Source organism: Schistocerca cancellata, chromosome 3 (genome assembly GCF_023864275.1).
Source record: "Schistocerca cancellata isolate TAMUIC-IGC-003103 chromosome 3, iqSchCanc2.1, whole genome shotgun sequence".
Taxonomy (NCBI): domain Eukaryota; kingdom Metazoa; phylum Arthropoda; class Insecta; order Orthoptera; family Acrididae; genus Schistocerca; species Schistocerca cancellata.
The window spans coordinates 676,832,737-676,859,455 of NC_064628.1; the positions used below are offsets into that span (position 1 = coordinate 676,832,737).

A 26,719-nucleotide genomic window follows, 5' to 3' on the forward strand; every position below is an offset into this window, starting at 1 on the left:
AGGCTTGGGGGAAACACGTCAGTTGTGAGACAAAATTACATTCCATGGAGTGGGGCACGCAAAGTCCCTCCAAAAACCAAGAAAATGTTTGCAAACCTTGTCAGCAAGGAAGTTGATGGCAACAGTGTTTTGGGAAAGGCAAGATGTGCTTTTTATTGATTTTCTTGAACATGGAGCAACCATAAATTCTGCCCGGTACTGCACAGATTTACAAGAGCGGTTCAAAACAAACACAGAGGAAAGCTGACATCCAAAATTCTGTTTTTGCACGACAGTGCCCAACCTCACATGACAAACCGCACTAAAGAACTCCTTAATTCATTCAAATGGGAAATCTTCCCTCATCCGCCCTACAGCCCCAATCTTGCACCAAGAGACTTCCACTTGTTTCCCAAGGTGAAGAACTGTCTTGCAACGCAGCACTTTGATGATGACGCGGAACTCCAGGCAGACGTGACTCACTGGCTGAAGTCTCAGGAGGCAGAATTTTATGACGAAGGTATTTCAATTCTTGTCCACCGCTATGATAAGTGCCTCAATGTGTTTGGTAGCTATGTGGGAAAGTAGTATGTCAGTCGCTCTTTCAGATGTATATAATAAAATGTATTTCTCGTACTTAGTTTTTTTAATGTCAAAACATTCCCTACTTTTTGAATAGCCCTCATATGCAAAGATAAAACTAAATTAACTATTACATCAGTAAAGAGTAAAGATTCTCTGAGTGTGGTGATATTTCATATAGGATTATGAAGATCAGTGCACCATATATCAGTTCTTTACTCTGTTGCCTGTGCAGTATGTCTGTCGGATGAGGTCAGTTTCCTGACATATTGAAATGCTCATTTAGTGATATCACTTTTTGAAAAGAGTGAAAGAGATAATGTAGACAATTACCAGCCAATGTCTTTGCTACCAGTGTCTTCAAAGGCAATGTGTAGCAGGGCAGTGGCACATTTCAGTACACATTATTTGCTGCCAGACTCACAATTCGGCTTCAGGAAAAGAGTATCCACAGAAAGTGTGATTTATTCTTGTGTGTGTCATATGCCATCAGGGCTAAACAATCAGTTGAGGACAGTAGGTGTTTTCTTTGATTTAACAAAAGCATTTGATTGTATGTACCATACAATAATTTCCTGTAAGTCGGAACATAATGGGATTAGGGAAACAGCTCAACAATGTTTCAAATTATATCTAGAAAGTAGGAAGCAGAAAGTTGTCTTCTGGTATAAAAAGTTTTAATCTGATTGGGGTCATGTAAAATAGGGGCGAGCCACAGGATTCAGTTTTGGATCCAACACTTTTCTTCATTTACATCAATGATCTGACATTAAACGTGACAGTTGACTCAAAAATTTTACTTTTTACTGATGATGTGTTATGGCAAAACAGGAGGATAGTAATTAAAATGAGATAACTAATAGTATATTCAGCAACATCAGCATATGACTCTCAGAGAAAATAGTAGCACTTAACTGCAACAAAACACAATATGTAGAATTTCTGCTTTGGAACTCTTGTAAAACTGAACTATTATTGAAACTTCCTGGCAGATTAAAACTGTGTGCGAGAACAAGACTCAAACTCAATCTCGGGACCTTTGCCTTTCACGGGCAAGTGCTCTACCAACTGAGCTACCCAAGCACGACTCACGCCCCGTCCTCACAGCTTTACTTCCGCCAGTACCTCGTCTCCTAAAGTTTGGAAGGTAGGAGACAAGGTACTGGTGGAAGTAAAGCTGTGAGGACGGGGCGTGAGTCATGCTTGGGTAGCTCAGTTGGTAGAGCATTTGCCTGCGAAAGGCAAAGGTCCTGAGTTCGAGTCTCGGTCCGGCACACAGTTTTAATCTGCCAGAAAGTTTCATATCAGCGCTCACGCTGCTGCAGAGTGAAAATCTCATTCTGAACTATTATTGTTGCGAGGTGGTCAGGCAGTCGACAAATAACTATTTTAAATTATTGGGACTGAGAAGAGATGGCATGCTTTCTTGGAATATTAGCTTCAAGATCTTGTGCATAAACTGAATGCTGCTGTCTTGACTACAAGAATGATTTCCAACGTCTCTGCACTGAAATATGAAGGCCTGTTTATTTTGATTACTTTCAAGGTATTGACAAACTGCCTATTGGCTTCTGTCTCGGGTTCTTCGGCCGACGTTCATCTAATGATTTTTCTGACGTTTCGCCAGCACGAGTGGCTGGCATTGTCAAAGCTTCACCCTCCATTGCCGGTGGTGAACTGGAGGCGAGCTCGCGGCCGCAGACTATATGTACCTGGCGCGCCAACGTCTGAGGGCTTCTCCGCGGTCATTTCCGGTGCGGTTCTCCTCTTGCTACCTGCGACAGTCGTTCGCTGCAGTACGGGAAGCCAGGATCCGTTTACCTTAAGGCTTTCCTCTTTCTTGTTGAAACTGTTCATGTGTTTTTGGATTTCTACAGCTTCTCTGAACAAGCGCGTGTGATAGTGCTTCTCTACAGCCAGAACTTCCATGTCGGCGAATTTTATTACGTGGTCGGTCTCATTCAGTGCGTGCTCTGCCACGGCCGATTTCTCCACCTGCCCCAACCTGCAATGTCGCTTATGCTCTTTGATCCTGGTGTTAATTGATCATCCAGTCATTCCGACGTAAACTTTTCCGCATGTGCATGGTATACGGTATATTCCCGACATTGCAAGTGGGTCTCTTTTCTCTTTCGCTGATCTAAGACACTCTTTGATCTTCCTTGTCGGTTTGAAAATCGTCTTTACGCCGTGTTTGCGCAATATACGGCCGATTCTGTCCGTCACTCTGGGAATGTATGGCAGAAAGGCTGTACCCGACATTTCTTTTTCTGGTTCCTTACTTCGCCGAGTGTTTGGCTCTGTTACACTTCTAATGTAATTTGTGGAGTACCCATTGCTCCTCAGAACAGTTTCCAGGTGTTGCATTTCTCGTTTGAGGTGTTGAGGCTCACATATTCGTCCTGCTCTCGTTACGAGCATACTAATCATGCCTCTTTTCTGGCTCGGGTGGTGGTTTGACAGTTTGTGCAGGTATTGGTCCGTGTGTGTCGGTTTTTGGTATACGCTGTGTCCCAGGTTTTCGCCGTCCCTTGTGACCAGCACATCTAGAAATGGCAGTTTCTTGTCCTTTTCTACTTCCATGGTAAATGTTATGTTGGCATGGAGGCTGTTCAAGTGTCTCAGGAATTCACTGAGCTGTTCTTCACCATGGCTCCACACCACGAAAGTATCATCGACGTACCTGTACCACACCTTAGGTTTGCAAGTCGCCGAGTCCAGTGCCTGTGCTTCGAATTGTTCCATGAAGAAGTTGGCCACCACTGGACTGAGAGGACTACCCATGGCGACGCCTTCCAGCTGTTCGTAGAAATCGCCATTCCACGTGAAATAGCTCGTGGTGAGACATGCATGGAAGAGCTGTTTGATGTCTTGCGGGAACATGGAACCGATGTGCTCCAGAGCGTCACTGAGTGGCACTTTCGTAAATAACGAAACAACATCAAAACTGACCAGGATGTCGTTTGGCGCAAGTTTCAGTTTCTTCAGCTTCTCAATGAACATACATTAAGGACTCAGGACATATACCGTATACCATGCACATACGGAAAAGTTTATGTCGGAATGACTGGACGATCAATTAACACCAGGATCAAAGAACATAAGTGACATTGCAGGTTGGGGCAGGTGGAGAAATCTGCCGTGGCAGAGCATGCACTGAATGAGACCGACCACGTAATAAAATTCGCCGACACGGAAGTTCTGGCTGTAGAGAAGCACTATCACACGCGCTTGTTCAGAGAAGCTGTAGAAATCCAAAAACATACGAACAGTTTCAACAAGAAAGAGGAAAGCCTTAAGGTAAACGGATCCTGGCTTCCCGTACTGCAGCGAATGACTGTCGCAGGTAGCAAGAGGAGAACCACACCGGAAATGACCGCGGAGAAGCCCTCGAACGTTGGCGCGCCAGGTACATATAGTCTGCGGCCGCGAGCTTGCCTCTAGTTCACCAGCGGCAATGGAGGGTGAAGCTTTGACAATGCCAGTCACTCGTGCTGGCGAAACGTCAGAAAAATCATTAGATGAACGTCGGCCGAAGAACCCGAGACAGAAGCCAGTAGGCAGTTTGTCAACAAGTGGCCATGAAAGCCTTAATAATTTTGTTTCAAGGTGTTGTCTTGCATGATGACATATTTAGGGGCAAATCTGTGCACTCACCAAGGATATTCTTGTTTCAGAAGATGGTGGTCAAACTGGATGTGCATTGTCAGTTTGCAAACTTCGTGTAAGCCATAGTACAGGTCTCTCAAGATTCTAACTCTGCCATCCGCGTAAATATATTCCATCATGGGTTTTGTTGCTGACAATATTGATTAGTTCAGAACAAACTGCAACATTCATTCTGTTATCATTAAATGGAAAAAAAAATAGTATGCACTTGGATAACACTTCCTTAGGCTTTGTGCAGGAAGATGTGCACAATTCAGCAGGTTTCCTTTTCAGTAGGCTTCCACTGAAAGTGAGAAGATTAAGTCATAAACCTCTGGTATTCAATCTAAGATGAAATGTTTCCTTGTGGCACACTCCTGTTCTGTACAGGTGTTCCTCACAGTAGTCGAGAACGTTCCTCAGTAATGCGTTATTTGTTCATATACTCTTACAATTTTTTGTGAACAATTAATTCTTTTGCTTATAAATTTTCTAATCATCATCCTATGAGCTATGTATTGACTCATTCTATGAGAAATTATCCTTGGCTCCCATGGCTGTACACAACCTGAATGGTAATTAAAATACGAGGGCTATCCATAAAGTATATTACGTTTTGGAATTATAAATAAAGTATTGGAAAGTTTTTTTATTATATACAGATGAAAGCCACACTTAAATACTACTTTTCTACATAATTGCCATTTAAATTAAGGCACTTATCGTAGTGATGGACGAGCTTGAAAATTACTTCGTTGTAAAATTCAGCCGCCTGTGCCTTCAACCACGTGGCGACTGTCTTTTGGGACAGAAAAGGTGTGATTTTTGTGGATTTCCTGGAAAGAGGCACTACAATAAACTCTCAAAGGTATTGCCAAACTCTGCACAATCTCAGAAGAGCAATACAAAACAAGCACAGGGCAAAGTTGGGCTCAAAGATCTTGCTGATTCACAATGCCCGGGCCCACACGGCAAATGCCATTCGTAAAGTTCTTGAATCTTTTAAGTGGGAGTTGTTTCCTCATCCGCTGTACAGTCCCGACCTGGCACCGAGCGACTTCCACTTATTCCCAGCAATGAAGAAGTGGTTGGCTATGCAGCGTTTTGATGACGACGCACAGCTTCAAGAAGAGGTAACCACATGGTTCAAGGCGCAGGCGGCCGAATTTTACGACGAAGGAATTTCCAAGCTCGTCCATCGCTACGATAAGTGCCTTAATTTAAATGGCAACTATGTAGAAAAGTAGTATTTAAGTATGGCTTTCATCTGTATATAATAAAAAATTTCCAATACTTTATTTATTTTTAATTCCAAAATGTAATGTACTTTGTGGATAGCCCTCATAATTCTGTAAACAGACAGCAAGAAACAAGGAAGGATGCTTGGCACTTGCAAGCAGGTGGGAGAGCAGTTTCAAGTGTGGCACCAGCTCCTTGAGTTGTGTCAAAACAGTGCACTCTCTACTGTTAAGTGGAAAATTAACTGTTGATAGATTCTCTGAAACCATCTATACCATGGTGCAGGTTGGAGTCCCAGGTATCACACCGTGTGGCCGTGCATCAAAGTGGGCTCTCGTTTGAGAGTAATCAACAAAACAACAATTTTACATATTGCTATAGAGCAGCGGTGTCCATCCTTTTAGGTTATGTGGGCCACATTGGAGCAATATGAGTATTTTTGGGCTGCACCATGTAATATACAGTGGAACCTTGCATAGCAAGTATAATTCGTTTGAGAATCTTACTCATAGTGTGAAATACTTGTTAAGTGAAACAATTTATCCCTTATAAATTAATGTAAAATACGATAATGTGTTCCATACAGAAAAAGTTTTATCTTATTCATGCCATTTATTCAAAGAAAATTGTACTTACAGAATTATGTACTTTATTATTCATGAAGCATAAACTAATTCTTTTTTACTAGGGAGCTATCTACAGTCATTTGTTTCTGCCATCCTCTGTGCAATATCGCTTTCTGCGCTATCGACAATAATCGACTTCTTAGCTCATTTGCACCTGATATCTAGCATGGTAGCCAGTCCGTTGTGGTGAGGCCGCCATGTACCCTGTTGTTTGTAGCTCCCTGACCACACAGGGATCGCTCTGCTGATGCCTTCACCATTAACTTCCCACGTATGCCAAGGAGTAGATGCCCATCGACCTGGGGCATTGGGACTCCCGGCAATGGCCATCTTGCCAGGTGGCATGTGGTGTGGCTGGGTGGCGACTGTGGGGAGGGGGCCCCTGCTTGGAGGGGGTGGCATCAGGACAGATGACACACCATGAAATGTACGTCATCTCTTGCTGGTGGCCAAACACCAGCAGTCTCTAAGCAGTCAAGGTCTAACTTCAGTGCTAAGAAAAACGACCCCAAGTCCCCCCCCACCTCACCGTAGGAGGAACACCAGGCTAAGGATAGCAGCGAAGCTTATTCACCTCGGTACCTTGTATGTATGAGAGTTGATGGAGTATCTTTCTTGTCAATGAAACCTCAGTTTTTTTTTTTTTTTTTTGAGCATTTAGAGGACAAGTTTGGCAGGCAGAGGGCTTGTCCAAAATGTGGTCAGGGTCAGTTTTGATCAGAACAGCATCCTCTGCCCAGTCATGGGCACTACTCACCTGTGACAAGCTGGGGGATGTTTCTGTTTCCATCATGCCCCATAAGAGCTTAAATATGGTCCAGGGTATCACATTTCACATGGACATTCTTTTGCAGTCTGACGATAAGCTGCGCACCAATTTAGAGGGTTGAGGAGTCCATTTCATCCGGTACGTCCATTGGGGTCTGAGGGATAATCAGGTGGCTACCGGTGCCTTCGTTGTGGCGTTCGAGGGTGACATATTACCCGAGTAGTGGTGGTGACTGCTTCCTGTCACTCCCCCGGCGTCATGCCCACTGACGCCTACCCAGATGGGCTTTAAACAAGGCAGACTGGGAAGCCTTCACCTCGGCTGTCACCACTGTATCTCCCCCACATGGTGTTATCGATGTTGTCGTTGAGCAGGTCACTACGCCGATTGTTTCACACCCTCAAACGGCGGATGGAAAGGAAAGTCCTCTCAATCAGTATACACCACAGGTGAACCCTATAACACTCCATTTGCAGAGTGGGAGCTCCTCAGCGCCCTTGCACATTGCCTCGACACGGTTCCTGGGCTGGATTGGATCCACAGCCAGATGATTAAACATCTCTCGTGTGACTACTAGCAAAATCTCCTCGTCATCTTCAACCAGACTGGTGCGATGGCATCTTTCCATCACAATGGTGGGAGAGCACCATCATTCCGGTGCTCAAACCTGGTCAAAACCCACTTGATGTGGATAGCTAACAGCCCATCAGCCTCACCAACTTCCTTTGTAAGCTGCTGGAACATATGTTGTGTCGGCAATTGGGTTGGGTCATGGAGTCATGTGGCCTACTGGCTCCATGTCTGGGCAGCTTCCGCCAGGACCACTCTTACCACTGACAGTCTTGTGTCCTTGAGTGTGCCATCAGAACCGCCTTTTCCAGTTCCCAACATCTGGTTGCGTTTTTTTTTTTTTTTTTTTTTTTTTTTTTTTGCGTAAAGCATACGACATGACTTGGCGACATATCCTTGCCACATTGTTTGAGGCAAGGCAGGCCCAATCCTGATTTTTATCCAAGACTTCCTGTTGTTGCATACTTTCTGTGTCCAAGTCAGTGCCTCCTATAGTTCCCCCCCCCCCCCCCCCCCCCCCCCACTGCTCCCCATATTCTGGAGACTGGGGTTCTGCAGGGCTCCATATTGAGTGTCTCTCTCTATTTTTAGTGGCTATTAACAGCCTAGCAGCAGTTTTAGGGTTGTTGATCTCACCTTCTCTGCATTTCGTACTGCTCCTCCAGTACTGGTGTTGCTGAGCGGCCCCTACAGGGAGCCATTCACAAGGCAGTCATGGGCTGTAGCCCATGGCTTCCGGTTTCCAGCCGCGACGTCATGTGTCATGCATTTCTGTCAGCATCACGCCGTTAATGTAGAACCAGAACTTTATCTTAATGACAATCCTCTCACTGTAGTGGAGACATATCGATCTTAGGACTGGTTTTTGACTACTGATTGACTTGGCTACCTCACCTTCATCAGCTTAAGCAGAAGTGCTGGCAGTACCTTAAGGCCCTCCACTGCCTGAGCAGCACCAACTGGGGTGCATATCACTCTATGCTGCTGCAATTCTACATAGCCCTTGTTCAATCCCGCCTTGACTATGGGAGTCTGGTTTATGGTTCAGTGACACCCTCAGCGTTGTGTGTACTCGACTGAGTGCACCACTGTTGCGTTTGCCTAGCAACGGATGCTTTTAGAATGAGTCCGGTGACCAGTGTCCTGGTGGAGGCTGGAGTCCCTCCATTGAAGGTTAGGCGTGCACAACTGCTCACCAGTTACATTGCACACATTCGTAGTTCTCCTGTGCATCCTAATTACCATCTCCTTTTACCAATCACAGTGGTTCATTTCCCACATTGGTGGCCCAGGTCAGGGCTTACGATTGCAGTTTGCGTCCGATCTCTTCTGTTGGAAGTGGCGTCCTTGCCTTTACCACCTATACTCAAGGCCAATTCATGTACACCTCCATGGTGTACATCTAGGGTGCAGATTATTCTGGACCTTTCACATGGCCCTAAGAACTGCGTTAACCCAGCGGCTCTCCATTATCACTTCCTCTCGATTCTCGACATGCATTGGGGCAATGAAGTGGTTTACACCGACAGCTCGATGACTGATGGTCACGTAGGCTTTGTGTACATTCATGGAGCACATATTGAACAGCACTCCTTGCCAGATGGGTGCAGTGTTTTCACTGCAGAACTGGCGGCCATATCTCGTGCTCTTGAGCACATCCACTCATGCCCTGGTGAGTCATTCCTCCTGTGTACTGACTCCTTGAGCAGCCTACAAGCTATCAACCAGTGCTGCCCTCGCCATCCTTTGGTAGCGTCCATTCAGGAGTCCATCTATATCCTGGAACAGTCCCGTCATTCAGTGGTGTTTTTTTGTGGACACCAGGACACGTTGGAATCCCAGGCAACGAACTTGCTGCAGGCTGACCAAACAGGCTACGCGGAAACTGCTTCTGGAGATGGGCATATCCGAAACTTACCTGCATTCTGTCTTACGCCACAGGGTTTTTCGGCTTCGGGAGACGGAATGGCATAACATTATGCACAACAAACTGCAGGTTATTAAGGAGACTGCGAATGTGTGGAAGTCTTCCATATGGTCCTCTAGCAGCTACGCATTGGCGGTACGGGGCTAACACACGGTTACCTTTTCCGTCGTGAGGACCCACCTCGGTGTTGCTGTGGCTCACAAATGACGGTCGTCCACCTCTTGCTGGACTGCCCGCTTTTGGGTGCACTGCGGCAGACTTTTAACTATTACAGCACCGTACCTTCAGTGTTGGTCGACAATGCCTCAACAGCAGCTTTAGTTTTATGTTTTATTCATGAGGGTGGGTTTTATCATTTGATCTGAGTTTTAGCGCATGTCCTTTGTCCCTCTGTCTCCTCCACCCTAGTGCTTTTAGGGTGGAGGTTTTAATGTGTTGCAGCGTGGCTGGCTTTTACTCCCACCCTTGTGGAATTATTTTAATTGGAATGAGGGACTAATGACCTAGCAGGTTTGGTCCCTCCCACCCTCTTTTCAACCAACCAACCAACCAACCAAACATCCCATGCTCATGGCCAAAGACATAATCTCATTGACTTCATGCTTTACAGATACTGACTCAAATGCCTCAGTCACATTCAACAACACACACTGGCCAAAGCATTGTGTTCATTCACTTTACCTTGTGTCATTTCTCTTTATTTTGTGTCCGTCACTATATGTATTTTAATTATATTTGTCATCTTCTGAAAGCTGCTCTTTCTTGTTAATCTTATGAAAATATGACTGTGGACTTCCTCTCCTACATTTCAAATGTAGATGCAGGCAGCCGACTCCAAGGACACCAGTGCCTCTCAGGACGATATAAAACGCGAAGGAAATCCTCCCGACCTGGCTCCACTTCACTTCAATAAAAATACTTAATACTGTTATTAAATCTTCTCTTATTCAGAATCACGTATAATAAAAAACACTCGTAGCACATCATACTCCGAGCAGTACGATTTTAACCATCCTTCTACATACAAGACAGTGAAACAAAATCATGTACAAAAAAGTGAATGATATTTTTTGTTCATTTGTCTGTGCCTTACTGTGCATTCATAATTAATGTCTTTGCCAATGCTTATGATGGGTCTTTGATTCTGTCATTATCGTTGTTTCATTTTTTAATAAATTTTAACTTTACCATATCCGGCGGTCTTTCACTATGTACCTACACAACGTCCAGTTGTGGTATGTGTGTGAGAATTCCAGCCTTTGTTGCTGATGCACAGCAGTCAGCCTCCTGCAGAGGCGCATATGCAACAATGTTTGCTGAACGATCATTGAGGAGAAGCTGTTGGTAGCTGCTCAGTTCATCTGGATGGTCTGCTGCATGTCTATTTGCCTGTACACATCTCCACTGCCACTGTTCACCCCTGTTGTCTATGGCCTGTGATGCACCACAGTTGCCTTGGCACTGACTTTAGATAGTGCTATTTTGCCATGCATGGTATACTTTAACTATAGTGACAGACAAACAGTTGGAAACCTAGCCATTACAGAAATGCTTCTACCCTTCTCCCTAAACACCGTGATCATGCCCTTTTGGGTGTCAGATAAATTGTTCAGTTTCCTCATTAAGATGACAACCGCACTGCTTTGTGTGTCCCTCCAACTTGCTTTATTATATCCTCTACTGCTACTGCTGCCACCTGCCAGTTGTGAGAGGTTATTGCACGTTGATGTCGAACATAGTCGGTGGTCACATTAATGTGACTGGGTCGTGTATTATGGAGAGTGGTGGTGTGGTATAGTGATTAAGATACATTCCTGATGTGCAGAAGGTTCCCGTTCGAATATCATCAGGTGGTTCTGATATTTTTTATTTTTAAATCTTTGTTGAAATGACATTGATAATTTTTTTTAAAATTTCAATTAATTGATTTAAATGGAATATTTAAAATTTGTAACTCTTTGTTGCGACATTTTAATCATTGTATTAACTGTCAATTTGCTTTCAGTTTTTCTTCCTACCATACTTTTCCTATTTGAGATAATTGTGAATGTGATTTTAACTACTCGTATTTGTTTATCATAATATATTTAAATGCTGATCTATTGGTTAAAAAATGAAAGATGAAATAAATTATTTATTTTAGCCAGTAGTGCCAAAAATTTATTTTTCATTACAAGGTGTACATTTTTTGGATAGTAATCATTGTACAAATGTTTAAAACATACATTGTTATACTATGGACAAAATAATGGAGACGAAGATTTAAACAAAACAAAGGATTACAAATAAAAAGAAATAAAAGCAAAATGAAGAACAGAAATAATGAATGCAATAACACCAAAGAAAATATAAAAAGATAAAACAGAATAAATGAAATAAAAGTTAATACATAAAAATAAATAAAATCACATGAACAAAGATTACAAATGAAGAAAGAATGATTGAAAGATATAATATGAGCAAGCGAAAAATATATATGATGATTCAAATGAAAAGGTCAAGGATTAGAAATAAAAAATACAGTTAAACCAATTAATTCAATTAAAATAATGATCAAAAGCAATTCAATAAAGATTTAAAAATAGCAAAATTTCAAAGCATGTGATTAGAATCCACAGCCTCCTGCATGGCATGAATGTATGTTACCACTACAGTATGCCACCACCCTGCATAGCGATATTATTTTTAAGGCTCTAGAGCATTCATTTTCATTGATTATTCACAAACATGACTTCATTTTGATGAATGGCTGCAGTGTATGATACCTGGGATCCTAACCAGCACCACGGTATAGGTGCTTTCAAAAAGCTGATCTGCCCCTGCGGATCTCCCCTTGTAAGACAGTAGCCATATTTTTACGTTTGGTACGCTGCAGGAGAAAAGTTTAAATTTAGACTTATAACAAATCAACAAAATGTAGTTGATAGCGTACTGGTAGTTCAAATTTGCTGTGATGAATGATAGCACAACAACTTACATTTGGTTTTAATTTTCAGAGTTCTTGTTGAACAATGGATACGTGCAAAATATGAGCGAGAGGAGTTCTGTCATCCTGGCCGACAAAAATATATATCAGGTTATATGGAAGGATATTTGATGAAACGAGGGAAAGATGACAACCGTTATCATCCTAGAAAATTTATTCTTTCAGAAGCTGAGGATACACTCAGATATCATGTTAAAGAGGTAAACTGTGCATATAATTTTGATGCATATGATTCAGCCAAGTTGTAGCCCTCACATATTTATTAAATTGTGAAATACTTTAAAGTTTTTTTTTTTCTGAGTATGAGTTGAATTTATAATTCAAAAAGACATTAATTTGTGAATGGTAAAACTGTCTTTCATGCATAATCAGCAGTTTTGTGAGTCAGTGCATACATGACTAAGATGTTAACAGATATCAAGTTGCAGAAGAAAAATATTTACACAGAATTCATAATCAAAATATAATATCTCAACAGTTAATGGTGCAATATACAATATCTTTTCACTGACAAAGTGATGGTATGTGAAATGTTGCCAGTATTGTGATAGTATTGGAAGTAGTACTTTCTTTGAATAATTCTGGATTTCAGATTGTTGTCACATTTATTATTTCATTAAGTATTCAATAATTTAAATTTGTCAATCAAAAACTGCTACAACCCACAGGTATTGGGCCTCTTATTTGTTGCTCTTCATTAATCACTAGTAATACAGTCCATGCATCAATAAATGCATATTGCTGACATGTAATGACTTCAACACACATGAGATGAGCTGTTCTAGTATTGATTCACAGGCAGTTATTGAGAAATTCACAGACAGTAGAAAATTACAGCACATTGTAGTTCCCGATAGAGGTGTATCTCTAATATTGAGAACTTCAGGACGGAATCAAAGGAGTGATTGTGGGTTAAATTAAGTTGTTTACTACAGGGAAAAATTAAGGAAGTCTTTCATATGTAGATTTATATACCAGTTCAAACATAAAAAAAAAAAAAATTGCAAAGAAACTTCGTGCATGCTGCAAGAATTTGAGTCACTCAAGACGCACATGTTTACTAGAATTGAACCAACACAACTGTCAAAATGCTCGTCTATAGAAGAGTGTGTTTAATAAATGTTTTTGTATCTGACAAGTTGTAAGTTTCGAGGTAAAATGGGTTGGTTGCTCCATTTTACTCAGTGATTGACTTTATTACTTTATGATGAACATTAAAGACATGAATAGTTCGAGTAGCCTAGTCACAGTAGATTCTTTTTAAACAAAATTATTTCAAACTGGTAAGAAAGGTGAAGTTCCTTATATCCTCAGCAGAGAGTAATGTCAAAATTTTATGATGATACGTAGACTCTTGTGCATTTGCACATATGTTAAAGCATTCTTGTGGATTGTATTTGTTCCTGACAACACTTCATTGATAAGTTATTGTAGCATTCAGTGTAAAATCTGGCAGCACCCACTTTGATAACACTTAGGATGATGCAAAGGGAATGAGTAACCCTTTTGCAGCGTGTTGGGCTGAATGGCGTGCCTGCCTGCCTGGTTAAATGGGGCAAACATGTTCTGTGCCTCAGCAGTGGGCAGCTGACTCAGGCTTACAACAGCTGCAGGATATGGCCACTTTCCACTTATCGCATGTTCCAGCATTGATAGAACCACTCTTAGATAATATTCTTTACAAAATCAGTCTCATACTGCATGGGCACAGTGGTTGCATTTTTTGATATCCCTGAAGGAGAACTTTAAAACTCATCCAAGGCTTCTGTTATAATATTATCATGGGCTGAGAAAAAGTTGCTTTAGAAAAATAACAACTTATAAATATGTGATTGGATACTTCTGTAATTTGAAATGCACTACCTATATATGTGCCTGTAATGCATTTAAAATCTCATTAATATTGGAAAAATATATTTCAAGATATACAATTTTAAAGTGAACATTTCCTAGGGCAGACACCCAAAACTCTCACTGGCTTGTGCGCCACATGGCACCAAGTGTTGCTGAGAAACTGCACTTGTTTTGCTGCAGTGTTCACCATTTGAAACATCTGATGCATCAGTTCTATAGGATAATTCATGCCCTTTCACATTGTATAGGTTTGTATCATGTGTACTTCTTAGATTAGAAAAATCAAATTACTGTTACTTGGTCGTGTATGCTGCTTTTTGTTCCATGCACCCCAAATGTTGCTAAGAAGCTGCAGATATTTTGCTGCACTGTACTCATTTTGTTTGCCCTTTGAAAATCTACTACACTAGTTCTGTGGGATACTTCATGCCCTTTCACATTATTTTCATTTGTATTGTGTACTTTGTAGATTAGGAAATCAGTTTACAGTTACTTAGCCATGCATGCCATTTTCTGTTCTGTGCAGCCCCAAGTATTGCTAAGAAAGTGCAAGTATTTTGCTATACTGTACTCATTTTGTAACATCTGATATGCCAGTTCATTAGGATAATTCATGCCCTTCATATTATATATGTTTGTGTAATTTGTCTCGTAAACATTAGAATATCAAATTGTATTTATTAGATTGGTTCCTAAGCTGAAAGGAAAAAGGAGCAGGTAAAAGCTGTAGCGTTTCCCAACATTAGAAAGGAGAGCAGATAATGACGGCAGTGGCAGGAATTTTGAAGCATGGACAACAGCGAGCCAGCATTCTGTTGTGCACATTTACCGTCTCCCATGCCTTACCTGTCAGGCCTTCCCACCTGCTCAGTGTAAATGAATACTAGTAGCCATGTGGCCATACTACCTGCTGGGTAAACATGTATGCCCATCGATGTGGAAGGATTAAACTAATGATCACTCTTTAAGTACTAAAATTAAGTTCAAGTTTTCTCTCTGTCAGCAAATACAATTTTTAAAAAATATGTATATTTAAGGGTGTTGTCTTCATGGTGTGCGTAGGGTCTTGTTACCATAGCATCGGTTCTCAGTGGATATGCATTCTGAACTGAGCATTGAAATTACTTGCTGAAGCTAACTTGGTACTTTTTTTAAAATATTTTTTATCTGTGGTATTACCGACTAGGTCATTTAAAGTATATAGAATATATTCTCTACTCAAAGTTTTTGTCACTGGTGTAAAGTCTAAATGAATTGACATCCTGTACACAACACACGTAGAAGGCAAGGAAACCAGACTACAGTTTCAATGTTCCATGTCTTATGCTAAGAGAAGTATTAAATTAAATTATTTGTAACTGTTTGTACTGGTGTGAACAGCATCAGTAGGAGCACCTAGGTATTTTCTAACTCTAATTGAAGTTTATTGTAGAAAGTACACTTCATAAATGTGTAAAAAGAATACTCCAGAGCTTTATATTCTCAACGTACACGGAAGAGCCAAAGAAACTGGTACACCTGCCTCCGCGAGCACGCAGAAGTGCTGCAACATGATGTAGCGTGTACTTGATTAGTCTGAAGTAGTGCTAGAGGGAATTGACGCCATGAACCCTGGAGGCCTGTCCATAAATATGTAAGAGTATGACGGGGTGGAGATCTCATCTGAACAGCATGTTGTAAGGCATCCCAAATATGCTCAATAATGTTCATGTCTGGGCAGTTTGGTGGCCAGCAGAAGTACTTAAACTCAGAAGAGTGTTTCTGGAGCCACTTTTTAGCAATTCTGGACATGTGGGTGTCGAATTTTCCTTCTGGAATTACCCAAGTCTGTCGGAATGCACAACGGACATGAATAGTTGCAGGTGATCAGACAGGATGCTTACGTATGTGTTACCTGTCAGGGTCGTATGTAGACATATCAGGGGTCCCATATAACTCCAACTGCACAGGCCCTACTCCATTACGCAGCCTCCACCAGCTTCAACAGCCCCCTGCTGACATGGAGGGTCCATGGATTCACGAGGTTGTCTCCTTACCCGTACAAGTCCTTCCACTCAGTTCAATTTGAAATGAGACTCGTCCAACCAGGCAATATGTTTCCTGCCATCAACAGTCCAATGCCGGTGTTGATGGACCCAGGCGAGGCGTATAGCTTTGTGTCATACCGTCATCAAAAGTACAGGAGTAGGCCTTCGGCTCCAAAAGCCAATATCGATGATGTTTTGTTGAATGGTTCCCACACTGACACTTGTTGCTGGCCCAGCATTGAAACCCACAGCAATTTGTGGAAGGGTTGCAGTTCTGTCATGTTGAATGATTCTCTTCAGTTGTCGTTGGTCCCGTTCTTGCAGGACCTTTTTCTGGCTGCAGCGATGTTAATGATTTGATATTTTACCTGATACCAGATATTCATAGTACACTTGTGAAATGGTCGTATGGGAAAATCCCCACTTCATCATTACTTCGGAGATGCTGTGCCTCATTACTTGTGTGCTGACTACAACACCATATTCAAACTCACTTAAAACTTGATAACCTGCCATTCTAGCAGCAGGAACTGATCTAACAACTGCGCCCGACGCTTGTCGTCTTATATAGACATTGATGACCGCAATGCTGTATTCTTCCTGTTTACATATCTCTGTATTTGAATATGCACAGCTGTACCAGTTTCTTTTGCGCTTCAGTGTATGAGACTTATTGGAAATCAGTTTTATGCATCATATGATTTTTAAATGATAATTTAAAAGATTATCTTGGAAAAGGTAGAAATAAGCGTCAGAAAAGTGTATCCAATAGTGTAGAACTAAAGGGAATATCTAAGTGTTATAGTAGTAGCATTCTTGAGAAGGCCCTTTCCCAGCCTTTGAAATTAACTTACAAAGATTAGCAGAGCTGTTGCCTTCATAGTAATGTTTCTTCTTAACTAATCATGTGTGATGGATTTACACCAGTTATGAAGAAAGCAGAAAAACATTTCGCATTTCTTAATATCATGAAGCGAGCCATGGCCATTTTTTTAAAATCAAAGAGTCATATATAGGATGATAAAGTCTTTGAGTGAATATCAGTTGAGTATCGATGCAAAGCAATGGCACTTATATTTAAATCCACTTGCCAAAAAAAAAGGTAAACATTATTTCCAGTGAGAGTAACAAAATGAAAGATGAGATGTTAAAGGAGCTGAATCAGAAGCAGAAAATGCAGGAACCTGTAGTAATATACAACACGTTTCCAAACTGTGCTGAATTCCCTCCACCCTGTTGAGAGATGTACAATCACCTTAGCAGATCTATCCACTGTGAACAGCTTCCACAATACATAAATTCAAGAAAACTGAGTGTTTTATTTATGATAGTGAAGAGATCAATGATTCAGAGCCACTGGTGCTGAAAGAAACATTGAAGACGGATGATTCCAACAAATATCTGCTTGCCTTACAAGAAGAATGTGAAGAGTATTGAAAACACTGAATGTGGGAATGACCAGTGCTAAATGGATTTTCAGAACAAAGGAAGGTTTGGAAGGACTGATTTCATGCTGAAATCATGTGTGGTCAACAAATGGAAAAGTGATTTAATCTTTAAAGAAACTTTCGCAGACTAGGTAAAATTTATTCTGGCATATTTTGAAGTTGATGCAATGTATGAGGCACATCTCAAAAGTAAAGGCTAATTATATTGAAATGTGTGTCTGCAATGGTCATGTTATACTTACTATTACATACAGATGACTGCCTGAGCAACTCAAGTTCTTCATAATGTTGCAGTTTTCTATTTGTGTGACAATGAGTTAAATAGGTTCAGAAATAAACAATACAATCACATGTGAATTGCAGTCAGTAAGATTTCTTAATGCAAGCAAGCATATTGCATCTGAAATTCACTGTGGGGTGTGGGTTTTCAGCAAGGGTGAAGAAAGAATAAAACATTAGTGTACAAATATACACGAAGAGAAATGTGCACACCTATCATTCAGGTACATGTCACATTGGTGTTTTATGGGATTTCCACAAATGTTTGTGACAACATTGCACCAAATTGTTACCAGGAAATTTAATTACCAGAAGCCGTGTATAAGATACGAACCAAGCAACATAGGTGCTCATAGAACATGTGTGTTTTTGAACTTCTGGTCATTTTTATCTGCAGTAGCACTGTATGCTTCAGATATTGCACAAGTCAGTACTTTGAAATTACAATTTAGTAATTCCTTAAATAACTACCAGTTGAACATGTAATATAATTCTAGACCTGCTATACATTTTAGCTTGAAGATTCAAATAAATTGTACTGAGTTAGAAATTGAATGTGAACACACTGCTTTAGGTTCCTCAGTATTCAGTGATTAAGATAGAGAGAATTTTATTTCTCATTTTGACTGGTTCACTACTGATGAGATACCTGTTTCTTCACCTGTTGAGTCTAAACAGCATCATTTAAATTCATCAAAGTAAAGTAAAAAAAAGTTCAGAAAAATGTGTTTCATGGAGTTGCAAACATACGTAACTACTGTATTGTTCTATAAATATTTTCAGAGTTGACAATGGGGCAAGCAGAGATTTTGAATATTCTTGATTTATAGCAACAATGATGCCCACATATTGTGGCTTGACTGCCTGGACGTTTCACATTCTGTTGCCCCCCCCCCCCCCCCCCCCCCCCCCCCCCGCTATGCACTCACTCCAGTCTGTCAGAACTAATCTACAGCCCTATACTGCGTACAGAAAACATTTTATAATATCAAACAATACTCATGATAATTAGCTATTAAAACTTAACAATTAATTGTGAATAAGTTAACTAACAGTGAAGTGGGTGCTGCGTACTTATCTCAAAGGGAAATAATTAACTTTTTACATTATAACATACACCTGAATCACTTACCTGTATGCTGAATTTTTGAGGTTTGTAAATTACGAAAATTCTTGTAGTCTAGAATATGTTAATTGGTTTAATTCTACTTTTAATCATGTAATCTGTGTTGCAATGCATGATGGGTATGGACGTCGCTGTAGGTCATCAAACATGGACTGATACGTGTAGATTGTGGGCTGGATTCCACTGGGACATATGCAGTGGGGAACTTGACAAGTCTCTTCCATGAAACTGTAAGCTCTTCAAGAAAGACAATAGAATCTTTGAACAGGAGGCAAAGATTTGCACCCTTCAGGTTGAATTAGAACATGTGAAATTTGAATGCAGTAGGATAAAGGGAGAAAAGATTGTGGGCACTGGGTAATGGTAACATACAATGGGTGAAACAGGAACAGCTCTGCCACTTCTTCATCTATATTTGAGATTACAGTATTGAATAAGTTTGACTTGTTACCTGAGGTAGGATGGGAAGAGCCTCATCCAGTTGTAGGTGACAGTAGGGTGCAGCAAACTACCAGCAAGGTAAGTTGATGTGGGTCAGTACCAAAAGAAAGTAGGAAGAAAAGTGTCATTCTGCCAGGTAGTACCCATGGGAGGGGTGTAGGCCAAATGGTATAGGACAAATCAGGAACAGAGCACGAGGTCGCAAGTATTGTCAAGCCAAGTGCTAACCTTAGCCAGGTAACAAAAGACATAGGTAATTTGTGCAAAAGTTTTGGAAAAGAGGATCACATTGTTGTTGTAAGTGGAGCGGAAAACAGCCTGGTTAATGACAGGAATTACAGCATTTGGGGTAACCTGGATGAAATAGGAGTATCATATGTGAGTTTTGCGGAGGTCCTACAGCACCGTGACCAGCCATGGGTTAACCCTGAGATGAGCAGACTATTGTTGACTGAAAAGAAATCTTTTATGAATGCAGTGCCTGTTGCTACAATTGGGAGATGGGGATAGGCTGGATATGGCCTACACCTGAATAGGAGAGGGAGGTGTCTGAGCTTCTCGCAGAAAAGGTACAGGGCTCCACCATCATTCAATGCAAGATACCTGTGATTACTGGTGTCAGCGAGGTAACTTTCTTTAGGCTGAAATCAGCATTGAGGCACCTGGTTTTGAAAGAAGTTAAAATAACAGAAGAGTCACACAAAACACACAAGGCTGCACAGAAAAGTAAGGGTAGCTTATTTCATCAGAATATTAGAGGACTGAGTAATAGGATAGAAGAGCTTCTTGTCTGTCTGCAAAATTTAGAGAGCTCTGAAAAGATAATGTCCTGTGCCTATCTGAGCACCACATAACCACATGGTTAGAGATGGTAAATATAAAAGATTACACTCTACCATGTTACTCGTGTCCTCCCCAGGGGGCTCACTAATCTTTGATGAGTTCGTACTTGGCTACCAAGGGGCCCCAGCCTTTGCAGCATCTCTTCCTTTCCAAGCTGCATCTCTCTCTTCTTGCTATGCTTTTTCCCCTCCCTTGGGAAACAGGTCTTATGTTTTTTTGGGAATGTGTTCTACATTTTCAGTAGCCAGACATCAGAACAGGCCCCCACTGTTTTCTTTGTTTTTTTTTTTTCTTCTTTCTTTGTTCCTCTTCTCCTCTCCTTCCTCTGCTTCAGCATTTGAGGTTCCTCATTTTCTTCTTCCTCCCTGTGCGCTCCTGAAGGCTGGCCTACGCATCTGACGCATATCAGGTGACTTGGTAACGTGCATAATTCCCAGCCCCGGATTGACGGGTAGGGTTTGCATGTACCCCTGGTAAAGGCTAGGCCCAGGGCAGGGTGATTGCCTGAGCTGTTACCTTCCCAGATTGCCAATTGGCCCTGCTAGATATGAACAATCACCTAAGGTGGGTGTGCCCTTCTCTGTGTGGAATCCCCAGTTTGAAGGAGCATGCCATTAGCGACACTGGCACTCATGGGGGATTTTGTTGTAATGAGCTGATCAGCATCTCAGTCTCCATCTACTAAACATAAACGGAATGAGGCTAGGGAATCAAAGACTCTCCCAGCTACACCTTGGTTCTTGTTCGTTTCACATACTGAAGACAGTTAGTCCATTTGCTAAGGTTAATCCATTTGTAGTTCAGAAAGGTGTTGATGCAATTGCCGGCCCTGTGAAATCCTGCTCTCGTTTACACAATGGCACTTTGCTTTTGGAGACTACTTCTGATTCTCAAGCACAACAACTGCCTGCAGCTTTGCTCCTCTGTGGCTAACCTGTTTGTGTTGAGGCCCATCAAACGCTGAATTCTTCACATGGTGTTATTTACATTAGGCTGTTCAATGGTCTGACCAAAGCAGAAATCCAAATTTACCTCTTTGATTAGGGTGTTATTGCAGTCCATCAGATTTTGGGAAAGGTAGATGCATCATTAGTGCCCACACACTCATTTTTTCTCACATTTGATAGAGTAGTGCTTCCATCAAAGATCAAAGCAGGCTATGAAGTTATCATAGTCTGACAGGGCATTCTGAGCTCGACACATGGCTGTCAGTGTCATTGTTACAGCCACACCCAAATGTCCTATTGCCACCCAGCCGAATGTGTAACCTGTGGTAGGGATGTTCATGAGGGCGATTGCCCGCCTCCTCCTCCTCAATGTATCAATTTCATTGGCGACCATGCAGCTTCCTCTCAAGAATATCCCATGTATCAAGATGAGCAGGCTGTCCAGGAGATCAGGATGAAGGAAAATGTGCTTTACTCTGTTGCTTGCAAGTTGTCAACTAGTCGGAAACACTGTATTTTACCACCTGTCACTTACTGTACCATCTTTCTACACCTCATTCCACAAAGAACATGGCCAAGCAGACTTGCAACCTCAAATTCAGCACTGCAGTTGTAAAATCGCCCAGTGTCATGGCAGCATCTCCATTTCCTTTTTCTCCAGCTGTGCAACAAGCCACTAAATTTTCGCCTCACATGATGAAATCACCTACTACACAACCAGCAGGCTGGAAAGGACAAGAGTAGTACTTGCGTGAAGATTTCCTATGTCCCTCCAGCCAACAAACACCTGAATCATCAGCAGCCAATAGAGGCTCCAAGAAATCACACAAAGGCAAACGGTCTTCTCCTTTACCAACTTGGAGATCCTCTTCAACAGTATCGCCACGTGATACCACCACCCAGCCAAGCGCTGTGTCGCTGGAGCGCACTGACAACTACTTTTTTGCCCTGGAGTCTGCAGATCAATGGAGAATGCCAACCGCTCTGTAGATCTCATGGAGCAGGATCCTTCAGCCTCTGCACACTGTTGCTGAGTGTGTTTGAAGGCTAGCACTTGGCAGCCACCGAGGTGACATCCCTTCTCCCCTCCTCCATCCCTTTCCTCGCCATGACTCTTCTCCAATGGAACATTTGCGGCCTTAGATCCAACAAGGAGGAATTATGGCTGCTTTTGGCATCACAGTGTCCACTTGTTCTCTGCCTCCAGGAAACAAAATTGCATTCTCATGACCACTTTGACCTCTCGCAGTTCTTTCCAGTCCATTTTGACATTCCTCCAGAAGACGGCATTCCTTCTCATGGGGAAGTCATGCTGCTCATCTGGGATGACATTCATAGTCAAACCATCTGCATGAACACCCGGTTGCAAGCAGTTGCAGTCCGCATTTTTCTTCCTCACTTCGCCTTTTCCATTTGTAACATTTACATCCCTCTGTCATTCGATGTCACCAAGGCATACTTCTTACAGCTTATTGGTCAACTCCCTCACCCCCCTTATTGCTGCTCGGTGACTTTAATGTGCTTTGGGGCTCTCCCAGAACCTATCAGAGTAATGTCCTCTTAGCTGACCTTCTCAGTCAACTCAACCTCATCTGCCTTAACTCTGGAGCACCGACATTCCTTCAGACTCCATGCACACCTATTCCCATTTGGACATTTCATTCTGTACAGCCCAGCTTCTCACTCTCAATTTTATGAAAGCACAATATATTCAGTTCTGCGCATCTAGAGATGCTATGCTAGTGATGTGTGTATCACAAAGGTTGGGGAAATAATAAATAGAATAAAAACTTCATAAATTTTAGGTGTCCATCTTAATTAAAATTTAAACTGGAAAAAGCCAAATTTAGAACTCCAAAAACAACTTAGTTCAGTCACATTTGCGCATTGAGCCATTGCAAATCTTGAGGAGAGACAAATCAGTAAGTTGGCATATTTCATTAAATAGTGTCTTATGGAATAATGCTCTGGGGTAACTCATATTTAATCCCTTAACATAAAACACCAAGTTATCTAGTTTTTATTATTTTGACATAAACTTAAAATCATGAGTATACTCGAGCATCTTAAGAACAGACCTTCAAAGAAATAAAACCCCACTTACATCCGTTTCATCCATGATAGTTAAGTGTTCGGCCACTAGAGAGCATCTGTTCCTGCATTTGTAGCCTGGCTATCGTGGTTTGTTTTGAGTTGGTTGCTACTATGTCATCTTTACTATGTGCAGCTTTGGATACTTGACAACAGAACACGACATTCAGCCTCTCTCCTGTATTATTGTTTGGGCAGTGCTTTCAAAGAAGGATGGCTATAGTGATCCTGAATTTGACATTGATTTAGTGGCTCAGAAAGTGAAGGAGGATGTGTTGTTACTTCATTAGAGACTGAAAGGGACAACAGTTTGTCAGTTGAGTGTCAAGCTCTCGGCAGTGGTATGAGATAAATACATCCACTATGCTCCAGCCAGCTCTTCCAAGATGTATGTTCACAGGAAACCATACTGAAATATTAGACTTCATGGCTACACAGAAGCTAAAAACGATTTCAGGTTTCAGGATATTGTAGTCAAAGTCCATTGCAGGTGTATACTCGGGATTTTATTGTTTGTAATCTTAAAAATTTTGTAACTTATTATATTTAAAAGCTACCTTTGTGTATCTATATGTAATGTAATTCATTATAGGACTTTTTCATTAATAAAAAATATTAATTTTTGGAATGTAATTTGAAAAAAATCAATATGTTAAAGGATTAAGAAAAAAAGTCTTCATTGCTCAAAAATGTGCTGTAAGAATAATATGTGGTGCTCACTCACAATCATCTTTTAGACATCTGTTTAAAAACTTGGGCATTCTGACTACTGCTTCACAGTACATTTTTTTCCTCGTGATGTCTGTTGTAAACAATCCATTGCAGTTCAAAGGAACAATGATATACCAGAAGGAAAAATCACATTCAGTACTCCACATTAAGGTTGACACAAAAAGAGGTGCACAATACTGCAGTCTCTGGCTGCTGATATTTTCCTTTGTTTATTAATAATAATATAAAAAGCAATAAACTTAAAAATGTTCAGCATGTAGCCTTATTTACAAATTAATTTGCAATGTGAATGTAAAAATGTGAAATGACTCATTCCACATCATTATAATATTATACTTATCCATTACGGATATTTTTGAACTGTGACTGTATATTGAATGTAAATAAGTTACACACAACTGCAACCAGTCACTTTTTTGAATAATAATGCTTTATTCCATAAACCAGTTTTTGAACTTGCCCTTATCTCGTGCTTTCATGTTATCGCCATTAAAATACTTGCCCTTATATCGACTTTAACACATGTAAAGAACAACAAATTACATCTCTGTACAAAGTAGCTTATGCCATATCTTTCTGTCAAGATCTTTGTTACAAGCAACAGTTGTAAAGCGCATGCTGGATGCTGGTAACGTTTAAACTAATATAGTTCGTGTGAAAGTGTTCTGGACATCAAAATGGAGGCAGGCAGATCCGAAAAATGCCGCCTATAGTGTCACAGTAAGTAAAAACTAAATTTACATCCATATCGACAGATAAGCTATAGTCATGGCGATACATTAAAGTGTGACCCATCTTTTTGCCATAGAACCAGCACCCAGCATTATGCTACTACCAGTAAGCAAACAACATAGAACAGAATCTCCGAATACTACATTTTGCCAACAAAGGCACAATACTTGACCTTCTTGAAGAAATTGAAATATTTATCTACACAAATACAGCACCTGACTACCTACTCAGTGACCAAACTGAACTGAGAAACAAATCTTTCCTTCAGAACTTTGAAGATCTACTAGTTCAAAACAAGTAACCACCCAACGAACCCCACACCAGCTCCCCCCCCCCCCCCAACCCCCTCCCAATGACCCACCCCCTCCCTCTCCTTACATCCTAACCACACCGGTGTCAATGTAATATACTACCACAAAATAAGACCTGTTCCATATCTCTAAATGTTAAAGCTCTCCATTGCTAACATAAATCAGTACTTTATACATATTAATTCTAGCTGGAACAAACAGAAGCTGCCTCTATCAATATCCCAGATCACTCTAATGTTAGAATAAAAATAAGTCAACAGTTAAAGAATTTTTGTTCATGATTTTTTTAAATATTAAATGTACAGCGATACAAACAGCTTTAATCCATTACAATCACTATAACTCTTATACATGTACATTTAACTAAAATAAACAGAATCTGCTCTTGATAATACCCCAGATCATGTTAACATAACAACAGAAATGAGCCAACAGTTCATCTGAAGATTTATTATTAATTTAAATACACAGGCCCTAGTCATACAGACAGCTGCATCTCACTGCAGATACAATAACTCTGTATTTTTGATTCCTTGGGATTCATGTTAATGCCAAACCTGATAATTGATATTAAAAAAAAACTGCCTGTAATATACAAATAGAAATAAGATATCAGATCACCTGAAATTTGTTCTTGTAGTAATTTATTTATTTTATCTCGTGCTCTCATGTTATCACCATTAAAATACTTGCCCTTACATCGACTTTAACACATGTAAAGAACAACAAATTACATCTCTGTACAAAGTAGCTTATGCCATATCTTTCTGTCAAGATCTTTGTTACAAGCAACAGTTGTAAAGCGCATGCTGAATGCTGGTAAAGTGTAAACTAATATAGTTCATGTGAAAGTGTTCTGGACATCAAAATGGAGGCAGACAGATCAAAAAAAGCCACCTGTACTGTCACAGTAAGTAAAAACTAAATTTACATCCATATCGACAGATAAGCTATAGTCATGGCGATACATTAAAGTGTGACCCATCTTTCTGCCATAGAACCAGCACCCAGCATTATGCTACTACCAGTAATGATGTAACTTCCCAGATCCTCCCGAAACCATCTGAAGATGAACCTGAAAAGGTTCAAAAACCGGTTTATGGAATAAAGCATTATTATTCAAAAAAGTGACTGGTTGCAGTTGTGTATAACATATTTACGTTCATTATAATATTTGTGCAAATGATTCATGGAACATAACACTACTAACTAACTTAAGTAAATTCTCCCTAACATCTCAAGAACTGGCTTGCTTCACAGCTTAGTGATGTGTTGAAAAGTTCAGATATAGGCCATCACAGATGGCAAGAGTTCTGCAAGTTTGTGTAAAAATGTGTTCAGTAATACAATGAGAGTGTGAAGAATAATGTGAAGAATGAGCAGAAAATATATATGTGCATCGGCCTCATTCCTAGCATACACTATATATAATTTAGGTATTGGTATTTAGCTGCTGTTGTTGTATTCTTTAAGAGAGGTTCAGAAAAAGGTAGATGAGACGATGATAAAAGATATATTTACAAGTGTCCGTTTGGGTTGGCAATTACACTTTTCCACATATT

General features: G+C 40.8%; 1 protein-coding gene across 1 annotated transcript in view; it reads left to right on the top strand.

Annotated features, from left to right (window-relative positions):
• Positions 1 to 26,719, top strand: part of LOC126175655 (arf-GAP with dual PH domain-containing protein 1-like) — a 138,507-nt gene that overhangs the window by 18,602 nt on the left and 93,186 nt on the right. Inside the window, exon 3 of the mRNA XM_049922556.1 lies at positions 12,337 to 12,526. Coding sequence (XP_049778513.1) covers positions 12,337 to 12,526 — 190 coding nt within the window. The remainder of the gene's footprint in view (positions 1 to 12,336; positions 12,527 to 26,719) is intronic.